The sequence below is a fragment of the Coregonus lavaretus genome, assembly GCF_964263955.1.
Source record: "Coregonus lavaretus genome assembly, contig: HAP1_SCAFFOLD_418, whole genome shotgun sequence".
NCBI lineage: Eukaryota > Metazoa > Chordata > Actinopteri > Salmoniformes > Salmonidae > Coregonus > Coregonus lavaretus.
In genome coordinates, this window is record NW_028165663.1 from 320190 (window position 1) to 340742 (window position 20553).

Sequence of the window (20553 nt, forward strand, 5' to 3'; positions counted from 1 at the left end):
CTTCTATATCCAACTGAGTAACACTCTTCTACATCCAACTGAGTTACACTCTTCTACATCCAACTGAGTAACACTCTTCTACATCCAACTGAGTAACACTCTTCTACATCCAACTGAGTAACACTCTTCTACATCCAACTGAGTAACACTCTTCTACATCCAACTGAGTAACACTCTTCTACATCCAACTGAGTTATATTCATCTACATCAAACTGAGTTACACTCTTCTACATCCAACTGAGTAACACTCTTCTACATCCAACTGAGTAACACTCTTCTACATCCAACTGAGTTATATTAATCTACATCCAACTGAGTAACACTCTTCTACATCCAACTGAGTAACACTCTTCTACATCCAACTGAGTAACACTCTTCTACATCCAACTGAGTAACACTCTTCTACATCCAACTGAGTAACACTCTTCTACATCCAACTGAGTAACACTCTTCTACATCCAACTGAGTTATATTAATCTACATCCAACTGAGTAACACTCTTCTACATCCAACTGAGTAACACTCTTCTACATCCAACTGAGTAACACTCTTCTACATCCAACTGAGTTACACTCTTCTACATCCAACTGAGTTACACTCTTCTACATCCAACTGAGTTACACTCTTCTACATCCCCAACTGAGTAACACTCATCTACATCCAACTGAGTAACACTCTTCTACATCCAACTGAGTAACACTCTTCTACATCCAACTGAGTAACACTCTTCTACATCCAACTGAGTAACACTCTTCTACATCCAACTGAGTTACACTCTTCTACATCCAACTGAGTTACACTCTTCTACATCCAACTGAGTTACACTCTTCTACATCCCCAACTGAGTAACACTCATCTACATCCAACTGAGTAACACTCTTCTACATCCAACTGAGTAACACTCTTCTACATCCAACTGAGTAACACTCTTCTACATCCAACTGAATTACACTCTTCTACATCCAACTGAGTAACACTCATCTACATCCAACTGAGTAACACTCTTCTACATCCAACTGAGTAACACTCTTCTACATTCAACTGAGTAACACTCTTCTACATCCAACTGAATTACACTCTTCAAGCGGAAGTACCAGTAAGGATTTCAGAACACATTCATAATACACACATACTTTATTCATAAGTAGTAGAAAATAAATGCTTATGTACTGCTTACGAATGTATGGGTTATGTGTGCGTTATGATGTGTTATAAAGTCCTTTTGTAGGTAGGTACCCTTCATCAGTACAGTTGATACATTGATCCTTTCTTGGCAGTGCATGGTAGTATCACTATGTAACGTACCCAAGTCATAGCTGGTCCACCGGGGTCTGTAACAGCCTCGTAGAACTCCAGGTCATTTCTCCTGACCTCAGGGGTCATAGGGAGACCCAGGGGATATCCTAGCATCACTGTGTCAGCCTGCTTCACAAATTGTCCTGGGAGAAGGTCAAATAAAGCGGAGACTCAATGATACTGTATGTTTTGCATGTCCTTATTACTGAAATGACTGGATCAGTTTGATTTGATATTAGACCTTTTTTTGCTTTAACACACATAGAAAAAGAGCTATGCATACCAATGCTCTCCTGTTGGTTAAGGGCTGTAAGTAAGCATTTCACTGTAATGTCTGAACCTGTTGTATTCGGCGCATGTGGCCAATAAAATTTGATTTGATTTGATTTGGTATGCATATGGTAAAGCAAGCAACTAAGTCAACTGGGCAGTGGGCAAGACTCGCCTTTTTTGTAGCCGTCATATTCAGGATGGTATTTCTGCTTCTGGTCGAAGGGGATTTTGATCTTCTCTGCTACCTGCTGCCACTCCCGCGGGGCAGGGTACTTCAGGAGGGCAGCCAACTCCACAGCAAACTCAAGACTGGGGAAGAGATGAGAAAGAAAGTAGTTGATGTTACTAGATTCACAATGTTTTCCATAGACTTAAAAAGGAGCGCTTCCGCTTCTTACCTGAAAGCCTGGATTTGGAACGATGATGGCTTCCAAATGAATAAGGTCTATTGAAAATAACGTGAGATTGTGAAATACCTGAGGGGTATCCTAGCCTGCTGAATTTGCCAGATAACTTTTCTTTCATTTCGGCACAAATGAAAATGTGTCACTGACACGCCCATGGATTGATGTTTTAGCATTGTCTCAGTGAAGAGTTCGGCGTTCACCTAGCCATGTGCGACATGCATGCGCAGTTACAAGCCTGTTAAAGTTGGCAGCAGGCTGACGAGCAATATCCAGCGACGTTGTACGGATGAAGCCTGAGCTGGAATGTGAAGCTAACTGAAGCTGGTTACTGTTAGAAAAGTCTGAGTAGATCTACAGTGCATTCGGAAAGTATTTAGATCCCTGGACTTTTTCCACATATTGTTACATTACAGCTTTATTCTAAAATTGATTAAATTTTTTTTTTTTTCCCTTCATCAATCTACACACAATACCCCATAATGACAAAGCAAAAACAGTTTTTTTTATATTTTTGCAAATGTATAAAAAACGGAAATATTACATTTACATAAGTATTCAGACCCTTTACTCAGTACTTTGTTGAAGCATCTTTGGCACTGATTACAGCCTCGAGTCTTCTTGGGTAAGACGCTACAAGCTTGGCACACCAGTATTTGGGGAGTTTCTCCCATTCTTCTCTGCAGATCCTCTCAAGCTCTGTCAGGTTGGATGGGGAGCGTCGCTGCACAGCTATTTTCAGGTCTCTACAGAGATGTTCGATCAGGTTCAAGTCCGGGCTCCGGCCGGGCCACTCAAGGACATTCAGAGACCTGTCCCGAAGCAACTCCTGCGTTTTCTTGGCTGTGTGCTTAGGGTTGTTGTCCTGTTGGAAGGTGAACCTTCGCCCCAGTCTGAGGTCCTGAGCGCTCTGGAGCAGGTTTTCATCATGGATCTCTCTGTACTTTGCTCCGTTAATCTTTCCCTAGATCCTGACTAGTCTCCCAGTCCCTGCTGCTGAAAAACATCCCCACAGCATGATGCTGCCACCACCATGCTTCACCGTAGGGATGGTGCCAGGTTTCCTACAGACGTGATACTTGGCATTCAGGCCAAAGAGTTAAATCTTGGTTTCATCAGACTAGAGAATCTTGTTTCTCATGGTCTGAGTCCTTTAGGTGTGTTTTGGCAAACTCCAAGCGGGCTGTCATGTGCCTTTTACTGAGGAGTGGCTTCCGTCTTGCCACTCTACCATGAAGGCCTGATTGGTGGAGTGCTGCAGAGATGGTTGTCCTTCTGGAAGGTTCTCGCATCTCCACAGAGGAACACTGGAGCTCTGTCAGAGTGACCATCGGGTTCTTGGTCACCTCCCTGACCAAGGCCCTTCTCCCTCGATTGCTCAGTTTGGCCGGGCAGCCAGCTCTAGGAAGAGTCTTGGTGGTTCCAAACTTCTTCCATTTAAGAATGATGGAGGCCACTGTGTTCTTGGGGACCTTCAATGCTATAGACATTTGTTGGTACCCTTCCCCAGATCTGTGCCTCAACAAAATCTTGTCTCGGAGCTCTATGGACAATTCCTTCGACCTCATGACTTGGTTTTTGCTCGGACATGCACTGTCAACTGTGGGACCTTATATACAGTGAGGGAAAAAAGTATTTGATCCCCTGCTGATTTTGTACGTTTGCCCACTGACAAAGAAATAATCAGTCTATAATTTTAATGGTAGGTTTATTTGAACAGTTAGAGACAGAATAACAACAACAAAATCCAGAAAAACGCATGTCAAAATTTTTATAAATTGATTTGCATTTTAATGAGGGAAATTAGTATTTGACCCCCTCTCAATCAGAAAGATTTCTGGCTCCCAGGTGTCTTTTATACAGGTAACGAGCTGAGATTAGGAGCACACTCTTAAAGTGAGTGCTCCTAATCTCAGCTTGTTTCCTGTATAAAAGACACCTGTCCACAGAAGCAATTAATCAATCAGATTCCAAACTCTCCACCCTGGCCAAGACAAAAGAGCTCTCCAAGGATGTCAGGGACAAGATTGTAGACCTACACAAGGCTGGAATGGGCTACAAGACCATCGCCAAGCAGCTTGGTGAGAAGGTGACAACAGTTGGTGTGATTATTCGCAAATGGAAGAAACACAAAAGAACTGTCAATCTCCCTCGGCCTGGGGCTCCATGCAAGATCTCACCTCGTGGAGTTGCAATGATCATAGGGCGGCAGGTAGCTTAGTGGTTAAGAGCATAGTGCCAGTAACCGAAAGGTCGCTGGTTCTAATCCCCGAGCCGACTAGGTGAAAAATCTGTCGATGTGCCCTTGAGCAAGGCACTTAACCCTAATTGCTCCTGTAAGTCGCTCTGGATAAGAGCGTCTGCTAAATGACTAAAAAAAAAAAAAAAAAAAAAAAAAAAAAAAATCATGAGAACGGTGAGGAATCAGCCCAGAACTACACGGGAGGATCTTGTCAATGATCTCAAGGCAGCTGGGACCATAGTCACCAAGAAAAAAATTGGTAACACACTACGCCGTGAAGGACTGAAATCCTGCAGCGCCCGCAAGGTCCCCCTGCTCAAGAAAGCACATATACATGCCCGTCTGAAGTTTGCCAATGAACATCTGAATGATTCAGAGGAGAACTGGGTGAAAGTATTGTGGTCAGATGAGACCAAAATGGAGCTCTTTGGCATCAACTCAACTCACCGTGTTTGGAGGAGGAGGAATGCTGCCTATGACCCCAAGAACACCATCCCCACCGTCAAACATGGAGGTGGCAACATTATGCTTTGGGGGTGTTTTTCTGCTAAGGGGACAGGACAACTTCACAGCATCAAAGGGACGATGGACGGGGCCATGTACTGTCAAATCTTGGGTGAGAACCTCCTTCCCTCAGCCAGGGCATTGAAAATGGGTCGTGGATGGGGATTCCAGCATGACAATGACCCAAAACACACGGCCAAGGCAACAAAGGAGTGGCTCAAGAAGAAGCACATTAAGGTCCTGGAGTGGCCTAGCCAGTCTCCAGACCTTAATCCCATAGAAAATCTGTGGAGGGAGCTGAAGGTTCGAGTTGCCAAACATCAGCCTCGAAACTTTAATGACTTGGAGAAGATCTGCAAAGAGGAGTGGGACAAAATCCCTCCTGAAATGTGTGCAAACCTGGTGGCCAACTACAAGAAACGTCTGACCTCTGTGATTGCCAACAAGGGTTTTGCCTCCAAGTACTAAGTCATGTTTTGCAGAGGGGTCAAATACTTATTTCCCTCATTAAAATGCAAATCAATTTATAACATGTTTGACATGCGTTTTTCTGGATTATTTTGTTGTTATTCCGTCTCTCACTGTTCAAATAAACCTACTATTAAAATTATAGACTGATCATGTCTTTGTCAGTGGGCAAACGTACAACATCAGCAGGGGATCAAATACTTTTTTCCCTCACTGTAGACAGGTACAATCAATTGAATTTACCACAGGTGGAGTCCAATCAAGTTGTAGAAACATCTCAAGGATGATCAATGGAAACAGGATGCACCTGAGCTGAATTTTGAGTCTCATAGCAAAGGGTCTGAATACTTGTGTAAATAAGGTATTTCTGTTTTTTTTTAAAAACTAAATTAGCAAACATTTCTAAAAACCTGTTTTCGCTTTGTCATTATGGGGTATTGTGTGTAGATTGATGAAGATTTTATTGATTTAATCCACTTTAGAATAAGGCTGTAACGTAACAAAATGGGGAAAAAGTCAAGGGGTGTGAATACTTTCTGAATGCTCTGCAGCTAGCTTCGTAGGATACCCCTCGGGTGTGTTACATACCTGAATTTGGCCACAGTGTTTGTGTACACTGAGTTGTTGACGTTGTAGTAATACTCATCGGGCGGCATGACACCTGACAGAAAACAGAGATACTTTGGTAAATGTCTTGTTTACTCGTGTTTACTCAAGCAACAGGGTTGCTACGACCACTAGCCAAATAGCTTACCTAGTCTGCATGACAATTAAATCAGTTGCAATTCATTTACATTTAAGTCATTTAGCAGACGCTCTTATCCAGAGTGATTTACAGTTAGTGCCTTCATTTTAAGATGGCTAGGTGAGATAACCACAGGGGAGACAACCACATACCACAGTCATAGTAACAGTAAAAAAAATCCTCAAACTAGCTATCATTAAAGTTAGTGCTAGCAATAAGCTGACATCGGCTGGCATGACTATTTCTAAGATGTGTAATGACAATATGTTTACTGAATGTCCCTTTACCTAAGATGTGGTAGTTCTGTTCTTCAGCGCTCCAGGTTACCCTGGAAACCCAGTAATCAGCCACGCCCCAAATCACTTCGCTGCCACGCCCCTCTGTGAACATAGACAGGTCCTAGAACAGACAGACAGGTCGCAGGTCTTTAAAGTGTGGGTAATATGGTGGAAACAGTCACCACTACATTGCTAATACCTATGACTACCTTTCAGATCAGAAAAAACCAAAGGGTTAGGCCTAAGGGGAGGCGCTAGGGAGCCGGCTGTGAGTGAGGATGACTGACCTAGATGTGACCATACCTGTGTGAGGTAGTGTTGGGTTTAGGGTTAGGTGTTACCTGTGTGAGGTAGTGTTGGGTTTAGGGTTAGGTGTTACCTGTGTGAGGTAGTGTTGGGTTTAGGGTTAGGTGTTACCTGTGTGAGGTAGAGGTAGTGTTGGGGTTAGGTGTTACCTGTGTGAGGTAGAGGTAGTGTTGGGGTTAGGTGTTACCTGTGTGAGGTAGTTTTGGGGTTAAGTGTTACCTGTGTGAGGTAGTGTTGAAGTTAAGTGGTACCTGTGTGAGGTAGAGATAGTGTTGGGGTTAGGTGTTACCTGTGTAAGGTAGTGTTGGGGTTAGGTGTTACCTGTGTGAGGTAGAGGTAGTGTTGGGGTTAGGTGTTACCTGTGTGAGGTAGTGTTGGGGTTAGGTGTTACCTGTGTGAGGTAGAGGTAGTGTTGGGGTTAGGTGTTACCTGTGTGAGGTATTGTTGGGGTTAGGTGTTACCTGTGTGAGGTAGAGGTAGTGTTGGGGTTAGGTGTTACCTGTGTGAGGTAGAGGTAGTGTTGGGGTTAGGTGTTACCTGTGTGAGGTAGAGGTAGTGTTGGGGTTAGGTGTTACCTGTGTGAGGTAGAGGTAGTGTTGGGGTTAGGTGTTACCTGTGTGAGGTATTGTTGGGGTTAGGTGTTACCTGTGTGAGGTAGAGGTAGTGTTGGGGTTAGGTGTTACCTGTGTGAGGTAGAGGTAGTGTTGGAAGGCCAGAGTAACGTCTCCGTTGATGTGGATCTCTTGTTGTCCGTATATATCTTCAGGACACACCTCTCTCCCTGACACAGCACTCTCCCACGGAAACTTTAGTCCCTGGTAGGACAACATAATATCTCTTTCATCAGAACAGAACACACTGACCCACATATACTACAAACACTACACTACACTACACTACACTACACTACACTACACTACACTACAATACACTACACTACACTACACACCTATAAGTACAGTGAGGGCATATATTGTTAGTGTGTGTACGAGATCATGCGGGATCACAAACACATAGTGCCTTCAAAAAGTATTCATACCCCACATTTTGTTGTGTTACAGCCTGAATTTAAAATTGATTACATTTAGATTTTGTGTCACTGGTCTACACACAATATCCCATAATGTCCAACTGGAATTATGTTTTTAGAAATGTTTGCAAATTAATTAAAAATGAAAAGCTGAAATGTCTGAGTCAATAATTACTCAACCCCTTTATTATGGCAAGCCTAAATACATTCAGGAGTAGAAATGTGCTTAACAAGTCACATAATAAGTTGCATGGGCTCACTCTGTGTGCAATAATAGTGTTTAACATGATTTTGTAATGGCTACCTCATCTCTGTACCCCACACATACAATTATCTGTAAGGTCCCTCAGTCGAGCAGTGAATTTCAAACACAGACTCAACCACAAAGACCAGGGAGGTTTTCCAATGCCTCGCAAAGAAGGGCAACTATTGGTAGATGGGTAACAAAAAAAGCAGATCTTGAATATCCCTTTGAGCATGGTGAAGTTATTAATTACATTTTGATGGCGTATCAATAATAATAATAATAATAATAATATGCCATTTAGCAGACGCTTTTATCCAAAGCGACTTACAGTCATGCATGCATACATTTTTTTTTTTGTGTATGGGTGGTCCCGGGGATCGAACCCACTACCTTGGCGTTACAAGCGCCGTGCTCTACCAGCTGAGCTACAGAGGACCACAACCCTGCTATCAATACACCCAGTTACTACAAAGATACAGGCGCCGTTCCTAACTCAGTAACCGGAGAGGAAGGAAACCGCTACTCCACAATACTAACCTATTGACAGAGTGAAAAGAAGGAAACCTGTACAGAATAAAAATATTCCAAAACATGCTTCCTGTTTGCAACAAGGCACTAAAGTAATGCTGCTACAAATGTGGCAAAGAAATTAACTTTATGTCCTCAATACAAAGTGTTATATTTGGAGAAAATCCATCACTGAGTACCACTCTTCATATTTTCAAGCATGGTGGTGGCTGCATCATGTTATGGGTATGCTTGTCAATGGCAAGTACTGGGGAGTTTTTCACTTGGGGGGTATTGTGTGAATTCAGGCTGTAACACAACAAAATGTGGAGTAAGTCAAGAGGTGTGAATACTTCCTGAAGGAACTTAAATGTATGCATTCACATGACACTCAACAACACCTATGTAACATCAGGATGAACAAGATACAGCAAGCAAAACCCCAGTCACCATCCTGTACCTAACATCAAGCAAAACCCCAGTCACCATCCTGTACCTAACATCAAGCAAAACCCCACAATAGGATGCCAACTATAAAACCCCACAATAGGATGCCAACTCTAAACCCCCACAATATGATGCCAACTGAAAACCCCACAATAGGATGCCAACTATAAAACCCCACAATATGATGCCAACTGAAAACCCCACAATATGATGCCAACTTTAAAACCCCACAATAGGATGCCAACTGAAAACCCCACAATAGGATGCCAACTATAAACCCCCACAATAGGATGCCAACTCATCATGAGACTGACTGTGAATGCGGAGTGTGAATGCGGAGTGTGAATGCGGAGTGTGAATGCGGAGTGCGAATGCGGAGTGTGAACACAGGGTTTCATAGAATCCTGTACCTTGTAACCCTGCTTTTCAGCATTGTCCTTAGCGCCATCCACTGTCCTCACCCGGTACTCTAGCACGGCCCGGGCTAACTGAGGATAAAAGAGACCGATACTGGGGTACATCCAGGTGTCCTGCACAGGGAGACAGAGGGAGGGCCAGTTCAGTCACACTAAAAGCCTAATGGTTCAATGGTAGCGGTTACCCTAACACAATGAAACCTCTCCTTGAGTACAGCCAGTTCCACTTATGTGTTGTATTCCAGTACACCTGATTGGACGGGTCAACTAACCACTTCCCTTCATGAGTTAAATCATAAAAATAAGAAGAACAGTAACCATTGTCCTCACCTGGTCCCAGAACACGTGCCCCCAGTAGTCTTGCCCTGACCCCCCGTTAGACAGCCCCCCAGGACTGACCCCACCGAAATGACCGGGCGCCTCGTGCAACGAAGGGAAGGCACTGAGCAGGTAGAACATGCAGCCAATCAGAGCCCTACTCAGGTCGTCTGGACCAGTCAGCTCCAGCGTGCTGCCCGCCCACAGCTCCTCCCACGCCCGGAGGTGCGAGGGACGAAGGTTCCCATTGGCCATCAGCTCCAGACCTGTTAACATGTTTACGTTCATTGCCATGACAAAGTTTCATTTTTATTTTCGAATTGGTAAAAAACATAAACACCAATATGTCCCCAGAGGACTTAGAAGTATTCATTAAATCACTTCTGTCCAAAGTGGTCCTGGGGATGGTGAAAAACGATTAAAACATCTAATGATGTATTCATGGTGCCTATCCCCATATCGTTACCATAACGACTGAGTTCAGCTAACGTTAACCTTGAGAGGCAGCTGGTCCTGTCATCTTATTACTACGAGTCTGAGGCGGCAGGTAGCTTAGTGGTTAAGAGCGTTGTGCCAGTAACCGAAAGGTCGCTGGTTCTAATCCCCGAGCCCGACTAGGTGAAAAATCTGTCGATGTGCCCTTGAGCAAGGCGCTTAACCCTAATTGCTCCTGTAAGTCGTTCTGGATAAGAGCGTCTGCTAAATGTAAAAAATGTCTGCGAGTAATGCCACGCCACCCGTCATAACGGGCCTCAGTCCAACATGTACCGCAGCGCAGACCTCAGTTGCAGCTTCATCAGGTTAGTGCTGTTTTCATCATTATGTGACTGTTGACCGTCACTGTTTTTTTACGCAGGAGGATGGTTGAGCACGCTCCCTTCCTTTACCTGTGTCGTAGTGAGCCTGCGCGCTGTCCTGACTGCCCGCCATCGCCACCACGAACCCCCAGCGGGACTGGGCCTGGTCGGGCAGCAGGGTGAGGGAGGGGGTGATGGGGGTCCAGATGATGTGGACGCTGGGGCAGACCCCACCAGGGACCTCAGCCATGGTGGTCTGGCCCTGGATGTAACTAGGGAAGGAAAGGGGTGATTGTGAGCTGAGCTGAGCTGAGCGCTGGGGGCTTTTGTATTAAAAGGTCCAGTGCAGCAGTTTTTATCTCAATATGAAACCATTTCTGGGTAACAATGAGGTACCTTACTGGGATCGTTTTCAATTTAAAATGATCAAAAATAAACAAAAATAGCTTCTTAGCTATTTTTGCGGAGAGGATTTTATTCTCAGCTGCTGGCCTGCTCTCCAGGCACCATCACAGCCTGAATCCACAGACTGGTGTTTCTAAAAATGAACTCAAAAAGGCACTGTAGACTGAGCCGAAGCCATTTTTAGTTTAATTAGTATTTAATTCTAAGTCACAGCCTGTATGCGCAATTTATAGACTATAATGATTTAATACAATGAAATGTTGTTTAAATGATGAATGATTTATGTCCCTAACAGCCTAGTGTGTCGCACTCGCAAATGCTTCACAATGTATTTCTTTGCAGGCTATAGCCTTGAAATAATATAGCCTAAATCATTCATTTTCGTTCCTTCTTAGGCTCCTTGTCTGACTCCTGACCTATTTAGTGTTTATATGCTGTTTAATATGACATGTAGCCTATTTGAAATGATGAGCGCTTCTTACATTCACCTTTTCATGTTTATAAAAATACTTTTCATTCAAATCCATTTGGTTTGGTTTCAATACTTCAAAACCAATTGGTAGGTCCAGGTAGTCACAAAAAGAGATGGGTGTTGGTTAATTTGTGATTTTAATGAACAGAGGGACTTTGAAGCAGCATGAGTGATGATTTCCTCACATACTATTTGGCAGTACGTCCAACCGTCCACCACAACCACAGACGTGTAACCACGCCAGCCCAGGACCTCCACATCCGGCTTCTTTACCTGCGGGATCGTCTGAGACCAGCCACCCGGACAGCTGATGAAACTGTGGGTTTGCACAACTGAAGAATTTCTGCACAAACTGTCAGATACCGTCTCAGGGAAGCTCATCTCGGTGCTTGTCGTCCTCACCAGGGTCTTGACCTGACTGCAGTTTGGCGTCGTAACCGACTTCAGTGGGCAAATGCTCACCTTCGATGGCCACTGGCACGCTGGAGAAGAGTGCTCTTCACAGATGAATCCCGGTTTTAACTGTACTGGGCAGATGGCAGTATGGTGTTGTGTGGGCGAGCGGTTTGCTGATGTCAACGTTGTGAACAGAGTGCCCCATGGTGGCGGTGGGGTTATGGTATGGGCAGGCATAAGCTACGGACAACGAACACAATTGCATTTTATCGATGGCAATTTGAATGCACAGAGATACTGTGACGAGATCCTGAGGCCCATTGTCGTGCCATTCATCCGCCGCCATCACCTCATGTTTCAGCATGATAATGCACGGCCCCATGTCGCAAGGATCTGTAAACAATTCCTGGAAGCTGAAAATGTCCCAGTTCTTTCATGGCCTGCATACTCACCAGCCATGTCACCCATTGAGCATGTTTGGGATGCTCTGGATCAACGTGTACGACAGCGTGTTCCAGTTCCCACCAAAATATCCAGCAACTTCGCACAGCCATTGAAGAGGAGTGGGACAACATTCCACAGGCCAAAATCAACAGCCTGATCAACTCTATGCGAAGGAGACGTGATCCTGACAGGTTTTCTGATCCACGCCCCTACTTTGTTTTTTTCATCTGTGACCAACTATTCCCAGTCATGTGAAATCCATAGATTAGGGCCTAATGAATTTATTTGACTCCTTATATGAACTCAGTAAAATATTTTTTATATTTTGTTCAGTGTATATTAAACACAGGAAAATCAAGTCTAAGAGGAGGAATGGTGATCTAGGATCAGTTTTGCCTGTTAGATTATAATGAGTGGCTAGGGGCTCTATGAATAAAGGCCCTGGTGCTTTCATGTTTCAGTCGGTGCCTTTTGATCTATAAAAAAAGTACAACTCACACATCTATCATATTACCAAGTGCATGGAGAAAGGCTGTATAAATTGAATGGAAAAGCAACTCCAGCTCACTGCTGGTACAAAAGAAGGCCACTGAATTGTTTTGTTTCTGTCCATCTTGCTTCCTTCCTATTTCCCGTTCAGCCAGCATTTATTCTCACCTGCCTCCTTTGTAGTCCGGTTCAGAATGGAACACTATGTCATCGCTTTGAGGTGTGAACGTACTGTCCAGCTTGACTGTGATTGTCTCCTGGGAGGTGCCCTGACGAACCAGCAGGACCTCCATGACCAAGAGGTTGGGATGGTGTCGATGGGCATAGAGAGACTGGGAGGCAATAACACTAGCTGTCCTCAGAGAGTGGGTGAATATACCTAGAGAGAGAGAGGACAGGAACAGACAGACAGACAGACAGACAGCAGCAGTGATACAACTGTAAAGCTTGGTAACAATTTCATTCAAACTAGTGATGATGAACGTGTCAACGCATGGTATTCAGACCTTTACATGCAGCGTACATGGACCTCATCATCTGTAGGGTTGTGTTCTTGAGCTGCAGTGAACTACATGTACCAACGTACCTGTGTATCTAGACTGTACCAACGTACCTGTGTGTATCTAGGCTGTACCAACGTACCTGCGTGTATCTAGACTGTACCAACATACCTGTGTGTATCTAGACTGTACCAACATACCTGTGTGTATCTAGACTGTACCAACGTACCTGTGTGTATCTAGACTGTACCAATGTACCTGTGTGTATCTAGACTGTACCAACGTACCTGTGTGTATCTAGACTGTACCAATGTACCTGTGTGTATCTAGACTGTACCAACGTACCTGTGTGTATCTAGACTGTACCAATGTACCTGTGTGTATCTAGACTGTACCAATGTACCTGTGTGTATCTAGACTGTACCAATGTACCTGTGTGTATCTAGACTGTACCAACGTACCTGTGTGTATCTAGACTGTACCAACGTACATGTGTGTATCTAGACTGTACCAATGTACCTGCGTGTATCTAGACTGTACCAACGTACCTGTTTGTATCTAGACTGTACCAATGTACCTGTGTGTATCTAGACTGTCCCAATGTACCTGTGTGTATCTAGACTGTACCAACGTACCTGTGTGTATCTAGACTGTACCAATGTACCTGTGTGTATCTAGACTGTACCAATGTACCTGCGTGTATCTAGACTGTACCAACGTACCTGTGTGTATCTAGACTGTACCAATGTACCTGTGTGTATCTAGACTGTACCAACGTACCTGTGTGTATCTAGACTGTACCAACGTACCTGTTTGTATCTAGACTGTACCAATGTACCTGTGTGTGTGTGTATCTAGGCTGTACCAACGTACCTGTGTGTATCTAGACTGTACCAACGTACCTGTGTGTATCTAGACTGTACCAACGTACCTGTGTGTATCTAGACTGTACCAACGTACCTGTTTGTATCTAGACTGTACCAATGTACCTGTGTGTATCTAGACTGTACCAACGTACCTTTGTGTATCTAGACTGTACCAATGTACCTGTGTGTATCTAGACTGTACCAATGTACCTGTGTGTATCTAGACTGTACCAATGTACCTGTGTGTGTGTGTATCTAGGCTGTACCAACGTACCTGTGTGTATCTAGACTGTACCAACGTACCTGTTTGTATCTAGACTGTACCAATGTACCTGTGTGTATCTAGACTGTACCAATGTACCTGCGTGTATCTAGACTGTACCAATGTACCTGTGTGTATCTAGACTGTACCAATGTACCTGCGTGTATCTAGACTGTACCAACGTACCTGTGTGTATCTAGACTGTACCAATGTACCTGTGTGTATCTAGACTGTACCAACGTACCTGTGTGTATCTAGACTGTACCAATGTACCTGTGTGTATCTAGACTGTACCAACGTACCTGTGTGTATCTAGACTGTACCAATGTACCTGTGTGTATCTAGACTGTACCAACGTACTTGTGTGTATCTAGACTGTACCAACGTACCTGTGTGTATCTAGACTGTACCAACGTACCTGTGTGTATCTAGACTGTACCAATGTACCTGTGTGTATCTAGACTGTACCAACGTACCTTTGTGTATCTAGACTGTACCAACGTACCTGTGTAAATCTAGGCTGTACCAACGTACCTGTGTGTATCTAGACTGTACCAATGTACCTGTGTGTATCTAGACTGTACCAACGTACCTTTGTGTATCTAGACTGTACCAACGTACCTGTGTAAATCTAGACTGTACCAATGTACCTGTGTGTATCTAGACTGTACCAATGTACCTGTGTGTATCTAGACTGTACCAACGTACCTTTGTGTATCTAGACTGTACCAATGTACCTGTGTGGTCCTCTGTAGCTCAGCTGGTAGAGCACGGCGCTTGTAACGCCAAGGTAGTGGGTTCGAACCCCGGGACCACCCATACACAAAAAAATGTATGCACGCATGACTGTAAGTCGCTTTGGATAAAAGCGTCTGCTAAATGGCATATTATTATTATATTATAGACTGTACCAACGTACCTGTGTGTATCTAGACTGTACCAATGTACCTGTGTGTATCTAGACTGTACCAACGTACCTGTGTGTATCTAGACTGTACCAATGTACCTGTGTGTATCTAGACTGTACCAACGTACCTGTGTGTATCTAGACTGTACCAACGTACCTGTGTGTATCTAGACTGTACCAACGTACCTGTGTGTATCTAGACTGTACCAACGTACCTGTGTGTATCTAGACTGTACCAACGTACCTGTGTGTATCTAGACTATACCAACGTACCTGTGTGTATCTAGACTGTACCAATGTACCTGTGTGTATCTAGACTGTACCAATGTACCTGTGTGTATCTAGACTGTACCAACGTACCTGTGTGTATCTAGACTGTACCAACGTACCTGTGTGTATCTAGACTGTACCAACGTACCTGTGTGTATCTAGACTGTACCAACGTACCTGTGTGTATCTAGACTGTACCAATGTACCTGTGTGTATCTAGACTGTACCAATGTACCTGTGTGTATCTAGACTGTACCAACGTACCTGTGTGTATCTAGACTGTACCAACGTACCTGTGTGTATCTAGACTGTACCAACGTACCTGTGTGTATCTAGACTGTACCAACGTACCTGTGTGTATCTAGACTGTACCAACGTACCTGTGTGTATCTAGACTGTACCAACGTACCTGTGTGTATCTAGACTGTACCAATGTACCTGTGTGTATCTAAACTGTACCAACGTACCTGTGTGTATCTAGACTGTCCCAACGTACCTGTGTGTGTATCTAGGCTGTAGGAGTGTTGCAGATGCCCTGCCTTCTCCTCCTCCTCTATCTCCATCCTCACAGCCAGAGGACAGGGGAGATTGGCACGGTGACAGTCCCCGCCCTCGCCGTTATAGACTCCGCCCATGTGCATGATGTCATCGTACACCCTCCAACCCAGCAGCCCATTGGCCAGCGGAGGAAGGAAGCGAGGGTCAAGGGGCAGGAGGTCAGTGGTGAAGATGTAGAGGTCAGCTGGGGTCTCATTGGTCATCGTGGGGAGAGCGTGTCCTCTTCCACTTAGGATGATAAAAGGTTAAATCAATGGTACCTACAACAGAACAGAACAGTACAACACACACAGAATGCCTGTGTCACACACAGAATGCCTATGTCCCACACAGAATGCCTATGTCCCACACAGAATGCCTATGTCCCACACAGAATGCCTATGTCCCACACAGAATGCCTATGTCCCACACAGAATGCCTATGTCACACACACACACACAAAATGCCTACACTATCCATAAAAAGTCTGGACACACCAACTCATTCCAGGTTTTTTCTTTATTTTTACTATATTGTATATTGTAGAATAATAGTGAAAACATCAAAACTATGAAATAACACATATGGAATCATGTAGTAACCAAAAAAGTGTTAAACAAATGAAAATATATTTTATATTTGAGATTCTTCAAATAGCCACCCTTTGCCTTGATGACAGCTTTGCACACTCTTGGCATTCTCTCAACCAGCTTCATTATTTAGTCACCTGGAATGCATTTCAATTAACAGGTGTCCTTCTTAAAAGTTAATTTGTGTATTTTATTTCCTTCTTAATGCATTTGAGCCAATCAGTTGTGTTGTGACAAGGTAGGGGGGGTATACAGAAGATAGCCCTATTTGGTAAAAGACCAAGTCCATATTATGGCAAGAACAGCTCAAATAAGCAAAGAGAAATGACAGTCCATCATTACTTTAAGACATGAAGGTCAGTCAATATGGAACATTTCAAGATCTTTGAATGTTTCTTCAAGTGCAGTCGCAAAAACCGTCAAGTGCTATGATGAAACTGGCTCTCATGAGGACCGCCACAGGAAAGGAAGACCCAGAGTTACCTCTGCTGCAGAGGATAAATTCATTAGAGTTACCAGCCTCAGAAATTGTAGCCCAAATAAATGCTTCACAGAGTTCAAGTAACAGACACATCTCCACATCAACTGTTCAGAGGGGACTGTGTGAATCAGGCCTTCATGGTCGAATTGCTGCAAAGAAACCACTACTAAAGGACACCAATAAGAAGAAGAGACCTGCTTGGGCCAAGAAACACGAGTAATGGACATTAGACTGGTGGAAATTTGTCCTTTGGTCTGGAGTCCAAATTTGAGATTTTGTTTCAAACCAGTGTCTTTGTGAGACGCGGTGTGGGTGAACGGATGATCTCCGCATGTGTAGTTCCCGCCATAAAGCATGGAGGAGGAGGTGTTATGGTGTGGGGGTGCTTTGCTGGTGACACTGTCTGTGATTTATTTAGAATTCAAGGCACACTAACCAACATGGCTACCACAGCATTCTGCAGCGATACGCCATCCCATATGATTTGGGCTTAGTGGGACTATCATTTGTTTTTCAACAGGACAATGACCCAAAACACACCTCCAGGCTGTGTAAGGGCTATTTTACCAAGAAGGAGAGTGATGGAGTGCTGCATCAGATGACCTGGCCTCCACAGTCCCCCGACCTCAACCCAATTGAGATGGTTTGGGATGAGTCGGACCGCAGAGTGAAGGAAAAGCAGCCAACAAGTGCTCAGCATATGTGGGAACGCCTTCAAGACTGTTGGAAAAGCATTCCAGGTGAAGCTGGTTGAGAGAATGCCAAGAGTGTGCAAAGCTGTCATCAAGGCAAAGGGTGGCTATTTGAAGAATCTCATATATAAAATATATTTTGATTTGTTTAACACTTTTTTGGTTACTACATGATTCCATATGTGTTATTTCATAGTTTTGATGTCTTCACTATTATTCTACAATGTAAAAAAATAGTTTAAAAAAATAAAGAAAAACCCTTGAATGCGTAGATGTCCAAACTTTTGACTGGTAGTGTATATCACACACACACACAGAGAATGCTTATGTCACACACACACAGAATGCTTATGTCACACACACACAGAATGCTTATGTCACACACACACAGAATGCTTATGTCACACACAGAATGCCTATGTCCATAAGATCTATCCACAGTCTTAACCTCGCTCCTCCTACCCAGACTGACCGATATTCCAACAGCCCTTTGCTCTACTCTGAGAGACTGCTGAACACTTAGGGTAACTGTAATATTATATACGGCCCCATCTCAAACACCAGTAGGCCTACCTTCTATTTTGCATTTTAATCAGTTGTTTATTTACTTATTTAGTTTCATGTGAGCTTATGTATGCTGTAATTCAGCTTTCAGCTGCAAATGTGTAGCCTACTATTAAAATAAACCTTAAATATATATTTCATATATTTGTTTGATATATTTGATATATCATATATTCATATATATTTCATATATTTGATACTTACCACACAAAGGACAATTTGGGTATGAGTAAATGAGAATAGAAGAGCCTATAGTTTATCAAAGAGAAAAAACTACAGCAAAAACAAAAGAACATGCATTAGTCAAGTATCATACTTTAACTGTATAGTGTAATATTGCTGAACTGATATCACTGTCCTATATTTACTGAAATGTCCAATACGCCCCTTACTGAAATCACTGCAGATCTAACATCAAGTGAAACCAATGTGACGTCTGGTTTTGTCACATGACATGTGATGTGATGTATCATAAGTGTGTGAGTGGGATAAAAACCAAATGACAGTAAATAAAGTGGATCACCTCACCACAAGACAAAGAGCAGCGTGACATATTGAATTAATCTCATGATCTCGAGAAGTATACTGTAAGGAATGATTTGAAGATGATAACGGCAAAAAGTTCATGGCGACCGTTAAAATGCTGAGGAGTCTTTAAAGGCAACTCTGTCAGCGTCAGTCTCTTTCTATGTGAAAACCGTTGCTGTCTACAGACCGCTGTAAGTCTCACCAATTCCTTGATATTCTGAGGGGGAACCGTCGCACTCTGACGTGAGAAGAAGGGGGGCATCCGCCGTTACCGGGGATGAAAGGAATGCAGAAAAGAAGTGAAGAGTAGAAACAAAGGTAAAATAAAAGTGTCTCACATGAGTAGAACAACGATCTGGAACTGAAAATGCAACCAATGCAAAACGAAGTATTGATCTTCCGAAATTGATCTTCCAAAATTGTATTTTGTTGAAAAGAAAATCAAAAAGGGACTGTGAGTTCTTCTTCCAGACTTTGTACGGTTTGGAACTATGCGAAGTAGGGGGAGGAGGCATAGCGAGGGGGTTTACACTAGTTACCACAGCCACAAAGTCAAAATGGCAATAGCGTACAAATTCATGAAAACCAAAACAAAAATGTTTGTCTTCATTTAAGGTTAAGGTTAGGCATAAGGTTAGCAGTGTGGTTAAGGTTATGGTTAGGTTTCAAATCACATTTTGAAACTGAAGAAATAGGCGGGGTTTATGACTTTGTGGCTGTGGTAACTAGTGACGATCATTTCGAGGCTGGTAAACGGGACCAGCCTGGACAGGATCCTTAGACCACAATTTAGATTTGTTGGTTGTGATTGTAAAGAATGGAATGGAACCATGATGTCTGCGAAGATGTAGATAGTAGGCCACCTCAACCCTCAGCAGCACTGGCCCTCACAGCAGGTTTTGCCTAATCTACGACAACATAAAGACATCATGCTAGGTTCTACAGAACTACAGAAAAACGGAAATACATAGGTTATTGTACTGTGCACATGCTAGGCATTGATGTATCGAAATCAGATCGTCATTCAAATGCATTTTGATAGGATCCTCACACACACACACGGCAGTCTCAGACGCGAGTCTATATTAGGGACAAACCAGTGGTCGGTCAGTGGAACTCTGGCACCACCAAGTGGTCATTCTAGAGTAGCGTAACGAGCCCCGCTAAGAACAATGTCCAATTGCTGACACAAAAAAAGCAAAGTTTGGTTTAAAAAATTGTAGCATGTGGATGGATGATGGTCATGCTTAGGCAAACAAACTATTAAGGGAAATAAGTGGCTACCATTTACACTTTTCTAGTTATTTAATGAAATATTGTTTTTGAAAAAGGGCATATTTTCCCCAATTACTGGGGCAACTCCCCACCCCCACCAATTGGGGTAACCAAGCCCCCGAAGATCAGTGTTAAAATCTATTGTATAATTTTGACATTTTTCATTAATTAACTCTTAAAAGCTCGAGTCTAGGTATCTTATTTTAATTATATCAAATAATGAAAAAATTGACATTGCACTATTAATATCCTCACTATGATGAGGTTTTTATGTTTCTGCACCAAATCATGTCCAAATCATCCTAAAGTAAAAAAAAAAATGGACTGTGTAACGAAGTTACTTGTAGATCATTTGGACATGATTTGGAAAATGCTAATTTAGGTACCACTGACTTGCATCCCACTCAGCACGCAACGTCCACAGACTTCGAATTCTAGGCGATATCAGGTCCGTCCGTCGAGGTCGTATTTCGCCCCCCCAAAATAGTAATCCCAAATTAGGCTATGTTTAGTCTGTCCGTTTCGGTCAAAATTTAACCGAAGATCAGCCTGACCACTAGTTTGCTGTACTCATTGAGAACATGAGATCCACGAAA

At 43.3% G+C, this 20553-nt stretch overlaps 1 protein-coding gene across 4 annotated transcripts in view; it reads right to left on the reverse strand.

The window, feature by feature from the left end:
• Positions 1-19182, reverse strand: part of LOC311115634 (protein-glucosylgalactosylhydroxylysine glucosidase-like) — a 32831-nt gene extending 13649 nt beyond the window's left edge. Inside the window, exons 1-12 of one of the 4 annotated variants that reach the window (XM_084190794.1) lie at positions 18683-19182; positions 18359-18427; positions 15787-16076; positions 12654-12864; positions 10370-10551; positions 9495-9748; positions 9159-9278; positions 7201-7332; positions 6221-6332; positions 5777-5849; positions 1743-1879; positions 1307-1440 (exon numbers count right to left, since the gene is read on the reverse strand). In XM_084190794.1, coding sequence (XP_084046920.1) covers positions 1307-1440; positions 1743-1879; positions 5777-5849; positions 6221-6332; positions 7201-7332; positions 9159-9278; positions 9495-9748; positions 10370-10551; positions 12654-12864; positions 15787-16076; positions 18359-18427; positions 18683-18723 — 1755 coding nt within the window. In that variant the 5' untranslated portion in view covers positions 18724-19182. The remainder of the gene's footprint in view (positions 1-1306; positions 1441-1742; positions 1880-5776; positions 5850-6220; positions 6333-7200; positions 7333-9158; positions 9279-9494; positions 9749-10369; positions 10552-12653; positions 12865-15786; positions 16077-18358; positions 18428-18682) is intronic. The other 3 variants (XM_084190796.1, XM_084190797.1, XM_084190795.1) reach the window with 3 other exon arrangements.
• Between the last annotated feature and the right edge of the window lie 1371 nt (positions 19183-20553).